Source organism: Malus sylvestris, chromosome 11 (assembly GCF_916048215.2).
Source record: "Malus sylvestris chromosome 11, drMalSylv7.2, whole genome shotgun sequence".
NCBI lineage: Eukaryota > Viridiplantae > Streptophyta > Magnoliopsida > Rosales > Rosaceae > Malus > Malus sylvestris.
In genome coordinates this window covers 13,789,829-13,799,789 of record NC_062270.1, presented here as the reverse complement: position 1 = coordinate 13,799,789, position 9,961 = coordinate 13,789,829, and the positions used below count along the sequence as shown (strand labels likewise).

The 9,961-nt window shown below is 33.8% G+C and overlaps 1 protein-coding gene across 1 annotated transcript; it reads right to left on the bottom strand.

Annotated features, from left to right (window-relative positions):
* Positions 1 to 1,244: 1,244 nt before the first annotated feature.
* On the bottom strand, positions 1,245 to 8,160 carry LOC126588232 (serine carboxypeptidase-like 51). The gene is made up of 12 exons (XM_050253312.1): positions 7,913 to 8,160; positions 7,704 to 7,798; positions 7,497 to 7,604; positions 7,161 to 7,401; positions 7,008 to 7,051; positions 6,573 to 6,746; positions 6,254 to 6,453; positions 6,015 to 6,084; positions 5,530 to 5,580; positions 4,883 to 4,935; positions 4,671 to 4,803; positions 1,245 to 1,968 (listed from the first exon to the last, which is right to left on the bottom strand). The coding sequence occupies exons 1-12, from the start codon at positions 8,049 to 8,051 to the stop codon at positions 1,888 to 1,890; spliced, it is 1,389 nt and encodes a 462-aa protein (XP_050109269.1). The 5' UTR covers positions 8,052 to 8,160; the 3' UTR covers positions 1,245 to 1,887.
* Positions 8,161 to 9,961: the final 1,801 nt, after the last annotated feature.

Here is a 9,961-nt window from a genome sequence, read left to right as displayed (position 1 = left end):
TTTTGTGTTTAAAATACGAGGAAAGTAGATGGCTTAGGGACATATGAAGAAGGATGATGGGAAAGAGAGAAATAAAAATGAATCAACCAAAACAAAATTTTGAAAGTGTGAAGAGCTATAAATAGTTATTGGTTTTAAGTTTTTTTTGTTTTCATCTGTCTTATTTTTTCCTCCGCATATTTTCCATCGTCACCAACTCAAAAGTGAAAATTCAAAAATAAAAAGCCAAAATAGTTATCAAACGGTTATTATGTTGGGACAAGTAAACGGAGAAAAAGAACATCTATCCCAATTTTACGTGTGGAAATTAAAACTTTGTAATCTTATTTAAAGATTGCATAGAAAAAGTTCGTCGCCATGTGACCTCCCAATCTAATAATACATTGTCATGTGGAAAAAAACTCACACTTGACAATGTATTATTGGACACATGGCGTCGCGTGGCGATGAATATGTTCTATGTAAATTTTTTTTCCCGAATTACCCTCATTATCAGCATGCCACAAAGGACACATAAGCTTCATTTTACTATAAAAGCCAGAGGAGAGCTTAGAGGAAAGGACCTTCAGCTCAATTCAGCAAATCGAGAAGTAACCAACCAACACTCTATGCTATCAAAGCTTCCCAACTGAGCTTCCTCTTCGAGGACACTTGTTTCCATTGTCTTGATCGACAAGGCATTTTCCTGCCTCTCAGAGCTTCATCTTGCTTCATTTCCTGTTTCCTTCCTAAAATCAAGTGCACTTTCTTAAGTTTCACTAGTTCTTGTATTAGATTTTTAGTCTTTAGCGCCTGTGTTTAAGAATTGTACTCTTTCTATACAAATTGGAATGACGAATACTAGTTTTTAATCTTTTTATTCATCTTCATCTCTATAGTTCTTAGCAACCGATCCATAAGAGTGTGAAGTCATCAGCATTCAAGGCATAGATAGCAACTTAACCGAGCCAACGTCCCACTCATGGCATAATCATTTGGTTTCAAAATTAAGAAAACTGCAACACACACTTGCACTAACACGCTTGCAAACCCTCTGTCTCCCTCCTCGTGCAATGAGAGGCAAGGTAAAAATCGGAAGCAAATAGTTTGTCGCAACAGTTTAACTAGATCCAATTTAAACCCCAACATTATGACGGTTGGATGCAATTAATAACTAAATGGATACTTATGCATAAGTCTAAATACAATTGCTCGTTATACGATTCTTTCATTCAAATTTTGAAATTCCCTTCTTATAAATTACATAAATAAAAAATCGTTGTATATTTCGATTCAAAAGAAAAAAGAAAACCGTCGCATAAAAAATGGACACATCTGTTTGTGATCAAACAACTATTCTTAGTTAAAAAAACAAAACACCGAACTAATAAGAGAAATGTTCGACCATATACCAATTGAAGATTGAAGAATGAAAATTAAATATAAAAATTTCAGCAGCCTCTTACGAAAGGAACTGGATTGTCTGTCCTTCCTATTCCCTCTTATTTCTGTTGTTACGGTTAAGCCACGTCAACATTTTATAATGATTTTTTATAAAAATAATAAGACAAAAAACAATGAGAATATAAAATGTTAACTTAACTTAACGATGATCATAAAAATAAAAGAAGATGAAAAAGGGATAGGATGGAAGATGACAGACAATCCAGTCTCTTACGAAAAGTAAAACTATTTACCCTGCAGAGTCCGCAGCTTTTCCCCTCATTGCATGTTTGTGTCCCACGTGGTTATTGGTTTGCTTGTTGACTCGTCTCTTTGTACTCAGAGTCCTCTCCCCATCAATCATTTTTCTTTTGTTTGCTTATTTGCTGTAGTAGTGTGCCTGCAGTCTGTCTTTTCTTGTACACAGTGTCTGTCTGCCATTGATATTATTACGTGTTTCGTTTTCTACGTAGAAGCAGCAGGAGCAGGTGATTGCGTGATGTCGGCCACCATGTTCAATGCAATGCATGGCTGATCCACAGGTACCTGTAAATTAAGTAAAATATCATTGAAGTTGGTAAATATACAAAAACGAAATTTAATTAGGTACTTTCAAATTAAAAATGGAACTTAAGCATCAAATTATTGTTCATATATATTATATAAAATTTATAATAACATTTGTGTGTATTTTTTTATAAAATATTTAGAATCGAAAAGGTTTCTGAGTTCGTTAGACTTTGTCAGCTTTGTCGTGCACATGAGTGTTTACTATATACATACTGACCGGTCAGACTTCTATTATTTCATGGACTGTCAGTAGTAATACATACATACATACATACATACATACATACATATATATATATATATATATAGATTACTTCTACTATAATTAATATGTATCAGGTAATTGTCACGTCATATGCATGCAATGCAACGAAAGATATACCAAAAGCGTGACTTGAAACAAACAATACCTACGACTCTGTATATTTTTGTTTAACCCTAAATCATGTTAGGATTAGTCGTACATAAGTTTCATCATATTCGTAAAGTTTGTAGTGTGTTATACGTATCAACCAATGATCAAGAACAGCTTATGTACCATAAACAATTGAAAGCCAAAACCCTTCTTTTGTTTTGAAATTCTTGCAATTAAATTATTTAAATGAGACAACGAAAAATTACAGCTTTAATTTTTCCATGTTCTATGCATGTATTTCTTCATAAATACTACTAAAAATCTTATATATGTTTTATCGTATGATGAGACAAATAATAATCAAACAAATGATCATAACAATTAGACTTATTTGCTGATTTCTTATTTGAATTTGTATAGAGTTGTTAATTTCTCTCTAGACTTTAATTTTAACTGGTTATCTCCTGAACCTGTATAAATAGCCAGTTTCCCATGGTGTTAAATTTTGAAATCTTCATCCAATTTTCAATCCATTTTGGTCAAAGGACATCACACAGCAACTGTATGAGGGCAAAAAAGTAATTTCGCTTGGTAAATTGGCATGGCCAATATTTATAGCTGCTAATTGGACTAACATGACTAATTCAAACAAAAATAGTCAACTAGTGGAAGAGAAAAAGAAGAAGAAAAAAAAAATATGCTATTGACATTAGGGATAAACATTTGACATGTGATTCTAAAATCTAACGTTAGGAGTGAAATTAGCTAATTATAAAAAATTTGGGAAAGGAGAAAAAGGGGGGAGGGGGGAGGGGGGAGGGCGGATTAGCAACTTCTTACAAGTTCGGAAAGAAAGCGACAAATACCTCAAACAATTATATAATGTAACAAAACATGTGATCATTACATGGGTTTGTTTTTCTTTAGACCATCTCCAATTCTGGGGTTAAAACCTAAAACTTTAGGTTTTAACCTAGAAATAGTTTTTTTTTGCTCCAATACTTCTAAAACCTAAATTTTGGTGGCCCAACCTTTTAACCTTGACCTAAATTATGGGTTAAATTTATCCAAATTTTAGATTTTAACCCAAAACTTATTTGAGTCAAACCACTGAAAAAGATTTGGGTTAGTTTTAAACCTAAGTTTTAGGTTTTAATCCAAAGCTTGGAGATAATCTTAATAAAAAAATAAGGGGGATCATTTATGTTTGCTTTTTTGGTACTATTTTCTTTCTTTTGGCTTGTCATTGCATGTTTGTGATAACTTATCACTCTCGTCATGGAAGCATCCAACGTACAAGCTGATCCAATCCAAGCTATGGCCAGCTTGTTTAAAGAGAACTGCATTTAGCACGTTCTGTCTCCATCATCCAATCCCAAGTGATTTCATCTTAGAATCTCTTTCTCCCAAGTTGAAATTGCAAAATGTGCTCCGAATAGTAGTCAAAATAATAGTGAACGATGAAAGTCTCTCTATGCAATTATTTACTTTCAAAATTTTGTAAATTTTTAAGTGACTTTTAGACCATATTTATAATTAAGAAAATAATTTATGCACACCATTATGTCATTAGACTGGACTAATTAAAAGAATTAAAAGTCCACATTTAGCAATCGTGTGCAAAAGGTGGAAAAAAAAAAGGTAGGAATCACTCCCCTATAATTAAGATTTGAAAACAGATTAATCCAAAAAACTGGTAGACCAGCATACAGCTAGGGGTAACACTCAAATGCTTAAAGAAAATGGTCAAATGAGTTGTTACATTTGTACACTTAATAAGCTTTCATTAGAGAGAATATTATTGTTTTAAACAAATGTTTTAGCATATACAGATTTTTCACTCAACTTTATCCAAAAACCATGACATAATTACCAAGATGACATCTTAATTATGGCCTTAGAATTACATTTTTAATATGCCAATAATGTATTGGCTTATAGCATTATTTGCACTTGCATGAATGCATCGCAAAAGCAGTGTCACCCTCCCCAAATAGTGATGTTGATTTCTTTGTATATTTTCTTTCATATTCTTAAATTTTGCAAGTGTGACTATGATGTTATCTAGAAAGACTTACATGACATAAGTACACTATCATAATGATGTCTCGTGCTAATAAAATAAAAATACTTAGTAACTTTTTGTTCAAATATTTTTGTTTTACCGACACAAATAGTTACATGAAGGTGCATTCGAATAATGTAAATTGATGTAATTGTTATCAAGGTCATAATAGGTAGAGGTGATAAGACATGACACTGATAAGACATTAAAAAAGAAGTAATAATTACTATGTGCTGATGGAGGAAAGTTTTGACTTACAAAATGTCCTGCTCCAAGAATCCAATAAAAGTGCAGGTTTTTGTGCGACCTGGTGAACCCTCTTGTAATTCCTTCTTGGCCACAATAAAGAGGGGTTCTACTCTTGTTCAAGAAATGTGGGAGTCCTTCCCAACTGAACAACAAAATGGAAAAAATCACCACCCACATGAGAGAGAGAGAGAGAGAGAGAGAGAGAGAGAGTGTGAATATACTTGAGCTTTTCAACCCATGCTTCAGTCCCCTTGGTTGCACATATGAGATCAACCTACAACATTTACCAACCAAGTCATGTCAAAACTAGCTAGTTTGTACAAATCCAATAGCATCCAATTCTTAATTATAATTAACTTTAAATAGCTGGTAATATTTGTTTTCGGTGTAAAAATTTGATAAGAGAAGAGAAATACTGTGGAAAAATGAAGAAAGTGTATTTTTCATTATTGAAGAACGAGATTACAACACAAGCCTTTAAGTGGAAATAACTAAGAAACAATCTCCCTTGATTGAAGGAGATATACACTACAAAGTCAACAAGAGAGACCTAGGGTCTGCGGGCCGCTGAAGGTGAGAGAAAGGACTTGTACTACACTACTACTGCTATGTTAGTCACGCATATGCAAAATAACGATGGGAGAAAAAGTTTACAACCAGCTAAACAAACTAAGTCATCCAATAAATACCAGCAGAATGTAGCAATTTTTTTTAATTATTGTGGAATGCACAATTAATATCGCTAACACATATCTTAATTCTACAACGGATCTATCAGTTTTCTATTCGCTAGTCCTAATTTTTTTTAATAATATAACACTGTTGGATATTGCTGCTTAAAATGAAAGCTACGTTAAGAAAAACTTACTTGCCCATTGTATATTGTGACATTGACCCCTTTAGCAAGGAGTTCATCAACCTATGTGAAGAGAAAAGGGAAATCAAAGGAAAATTAAAAGTTGGCACAACATAAGATTCTTTCAAGACAAATAAGAAATATAGTAGAGCAATCAAAAATTCGATTTCCTTGCAGATAAAATACTCAATTAGGAAAAGGTTATCTAATAAAAAAGAATAATTGGAAGAAGAGACTTTGATTTCTCTATTCGATTCCTACAAGACAAAATTAACTCGAACTTTAGGTGTAGAGAGAAAACACATCGTTCTAGCCAATTTTGTTAGATTTTGGTAACATTTTCTTAGTTTTCACGACTTGTCTCCTAATCTCATCCACTCCTAAGCTTCCTAAACTTTTAATTGAAGTGTACACTGCAACTATCTTGTAATATAATGCAAGCGTACACTTTATGGCTATATTATAGTTCCGCTCTTCTGGATTAGAAAAATTATTACCTCATGAATCCTTGGGTTCATAAAATCGCCTGCCATGGCTGGGAAGACGTTATGAGACTGCCCTCCCCATCTGCAAACCCAAAAAATATACACCATTCTTGGATTACATCATATTTGCCAAGCATTTTTAACCGTAAAAACTAAAAGAGAACTGTTGTTGGCGTTGCAAAAAAATGATTCTATTTTCAACTGATAATGTATTTAAAACAAAACATGGTGAAAAGAGTATATATACTCACGTCACATTATCTGGGATTATCTCAAGCTTCTTTTTAATGACACCATTTAACAAAGAACCAAGATCACCTTTACCGCCACCTGCTGAAGACCTTAAAGAAGTTAGGTATATTGAATATTTTTCGATTCCTTGGTTATAGCGAATTGATGCCAAGGATGAAACTGGATCCATTCCTGAATCCAACAGAAAATTATAGAAATCCTGCAAATGTCACGAATCCAATATGTAAATGAAATCAGAAAATGTGAGTTTTAATTGAGTTTCAGTCACAAATAATAGTAAATTAATATGAAAATTAAATTAAAATTTAAAAAATTTACCACAGCATTGCTGCTAGATATGATGACTTGCTCAAGCTCCCTCCATGAATTGGTTGCGTCCACTAACTGACCATCCTGAATCTGTTGCTTAATTCTTTGAGCCACATTATTTGATTCCTGTAATCCCTTGTCGTCAAGCCTTGACACGTCTTTGAGCAGAGGACCCCAAGAAAGCTGCAAGTGTACAAAAATAAATTATCGATAACTAAATGTAATTACACATTAACGGAAATTTGTCAATACCACTATATAATCTTTTAATAAAATTTTAGAGTTCGACTTCTATGAATGACGAATTTAATACAAATTGATTCCCATTATGTGACTTAAATCGAAGAACCCTATCTACGCCCAATATGGTTGTATTTAAAAGACAATTTAATGCAGGGAAGTAAAATTGGTGGGTCAACAGCAGTTAGAAGTATGGTAACTTACCACAAAATCTTCCGGAGAGATCCAACTGTCTCCCAATGCCACTCCTACAAAATCAACCAAATAATTCAAAGGATAAAAATATACATTTTAAGATGTTGGTATTTTTAATTAGACCAATTAATAATTACAAACTGATTAAATTAATTTGATTACCTCCAAGTCTAAGTTTTAGCTTTCCTTGTTGAATGGCTTTGAGAGCTGAAAGTCCAAGAGTGACTGCAAACTTGCCTCCATAGGACTCTGCCACAATGAACAAAGGACTCTTTTGGAGGCTCTCATTTCTGTTGAAAAGCTCCACCAGCAATGTTGTCAAATCAGCAGCTGCCTCCAAATCATTTTTCACAAACAGAGATGTGTCTTCCACAAAACTGTATCCAGTCCCAACAGGGTTGTCCTAAATTATCCAAAAAAATCAGAAGAAATTTAAATTCATATAATTAATAAAACTCAAAAGAAGGAAACAGAGTTGGAAGTTTTGTATGAACTTACAACAAATAAAAGATCTGCTTTTTGCAACCAGGTTGAGTTTCTTGGGTTCAAATTTGTGTCCAATGGTCCAATCTCTTGAAAATTCCCAATCCCCACTCCTGAACCTCCCTATTTTTTTGAAAAAGTAATCAATGAAAACAATGTTCAAAAAAAAAAAAAAAAGGGTTGTTCATATTATTTGATTTGATATAGTTTGGTAATACTCACAGGTCCACCCTGAAGCCAGAGAATGGTTGGCCATGGCTTGGAGGGATCCTCAACTCTGTTGGGACTTCTGTAGAGCCACCAGAACATGTGGGCTTCTGTTTAAAAACAATACCAAAACAAAAATTCCATGAACATTAAAATTAACATTTCTGGCTTCAATACAGAAAGAACATATATATATATATTGTGCGTGTGAGTGAATTGCTTACTGGGTCTGACTTCAACATAGCCCCACTCCTCTGATCCATCTATGGTTCCTGCAGCAGCCGCTGTTTTTGCAGTTCCTCCATGAAAAAGTGGTACAAAAAGGAGAAGAGAGACGGAAAGTATTACAGAAAGCTTTTCCATTGTTGGGAGAGCAAATACTGGAGAGAGAGAGAGACAGAGACAGAGAGAGCAACTTCTTAACTTGCTGGGAAATAAGGCATGAAGTAAAAGGAGATTTTTTATGTACAGAGACTGCTGAGGATTAATATTAGCAACAAAAAGCTTACCTTGTCTTTGTCCAACAGAAAATAAATTTAAGTAAATTTATTTATATTATATAACATGTTTATTTTTCTATAAAAAGACATTTCAGCCCCTATCCCGTTTCTCCCTCCGTCTTGCTTCTCCCTCTTTGGTTTCATCTCTTCTCGCCTTCTACATCGACTGCCACGGCTTCTCCACCAACTGCCACCCTCTCTCTCTCTCTCTCTCTCTCTCTCTCTTCATCCCTAATAAACGACATGATGGCACTTTTTAGGCATCATAGAACTGTTTTTATGGCATTTGACCAATGCCCTAAATCTATCTCTCTCTTTGAATCTAAAATTTTTCTTCGGAGTTCATTTGCACATGCCCTCATAATATCTTGCTATCTTCTGCAAAGGAACAGAAATGTAGAGGAAATGAAATTTTGCACTCTATGAATTGAAATTCCTTGACTCTTGAAATCCTGACTAGGTTTGATTACTCTGCATATCATTCTATGCATATCATATCGTCTAATATTGGATTACGACCATGGTGATTGCAAATTTTGGGTTTGTTTGATTAGATTAGGTTCCATCCAATTTTCAAGGCAGCTCATTGTAGTGCATTCAGAATTTTTTAGAAATTTTGGGAATCTGTATATTTTTCACAAATTTTGTTTTATTAGGTTAGGTTCCACCCAATCATCTATTTTGTCCTCTCGATGGCGGAAACGGGACAATGGAACCGTGGTGAAGGTTATTTTAGGAATTATAATGGGTGGGAAAACATGATTTTATATTTTTAACCTTTTATGGTGGGTGTGATTATAACGTTGATGAGGAAATCAAACAATGGCGTGAGTTTATCATCACTCTTATTTATTGAGTGTTATTCGAGTATCCAACAATTCTCTTGCATTTTATTAATAAATAAGATGCAAAAATCAAAGCTACCTATTTTCTGTATAAGAGTCACGACTAGGCGGGTGTCTAAGTAGGTCTAGGCTCTCTTTCTTAATTTTCAAATTCCCAAGGATTAATAGGAGCGGTGACCAGCTGTCTAGCGCCTAGACAGAAGTTTTTTAAAGTGTTGGAAATAGGTAGTAGCATATTGTTTCTATGATATATAATAACTTTCAGAATTTTTTCAGAAGCGGTCAATCAGTAAAATCAAAGAAAAGATTTTGTTATTTAATTTCTTGTTATAGCAAGTGCGACTTTCCCTATCCATGTACATTGTCACGGTGCATTCGTTTGGCTCTTAATATACACGGTGAATTCTCATAAAAGTGTACGTGGATTACAAAAATCAACTATGTACACACATTTCTTTTGCAGTGGAAAATCTTGATCAAATAAGAAACCATAAGTAAGATGCACACCAATTAATCCGACTTTGGACCAGACTATTACTCTAATACGTATACCCCAAATTCTCTACCATATCTACAAAGGCCAAATGAGTGTGTTAGTTTACGAGCGTGCCACTATTTGGTAGTGTATACATGTAATTACTAGATTGAATTGATGTTGAAAATATTAGAAATTCCGGAAGATAGGTAGGTTACAGGGTCTCTCCCCTGCACTCTAAATACCTTTTTATGCATTTTTGTATGTTTTTATAGAAACTAATGATAGAGTCACAAATCTTGGTTTGTCAAGGATTAAAATGGAGAAACCCCTTATATTTATTTACACCTTTATAGATAATACTTGCATTTCCTAATAGGGGAATGCACATATCCCACTCCTTTCCGTAAATATAGAAATTTCATGTGCAAAAAACACTTAGAACAAGATCAT

Excerpts from the sequence above, each read along its gene's own strand:
- LOC126588232 (XM_050253312.1), bottom strand. The coding sequence starts at position 8,051 with ATGGAAAAGCTTTCTGTAATACTTTCCGTCTCTCTTCTCCTTTTTGTA. Across the intron at positions 7,052-7,160 it reads GCTAAAACTTAGACTTGGAG|GAGTGGCATTGGGAGACAGT; the intron begins GTAATCAAATTA and ends TTGATTTTGTAG. Across the intron at positions 4,936-5,529 it reads TCACAATATACAATGGGCAA|GTTGATCTCATATGTGCAAC; the intron begins GTAAGTTTTTCT and ends TAAATGTTGTAG.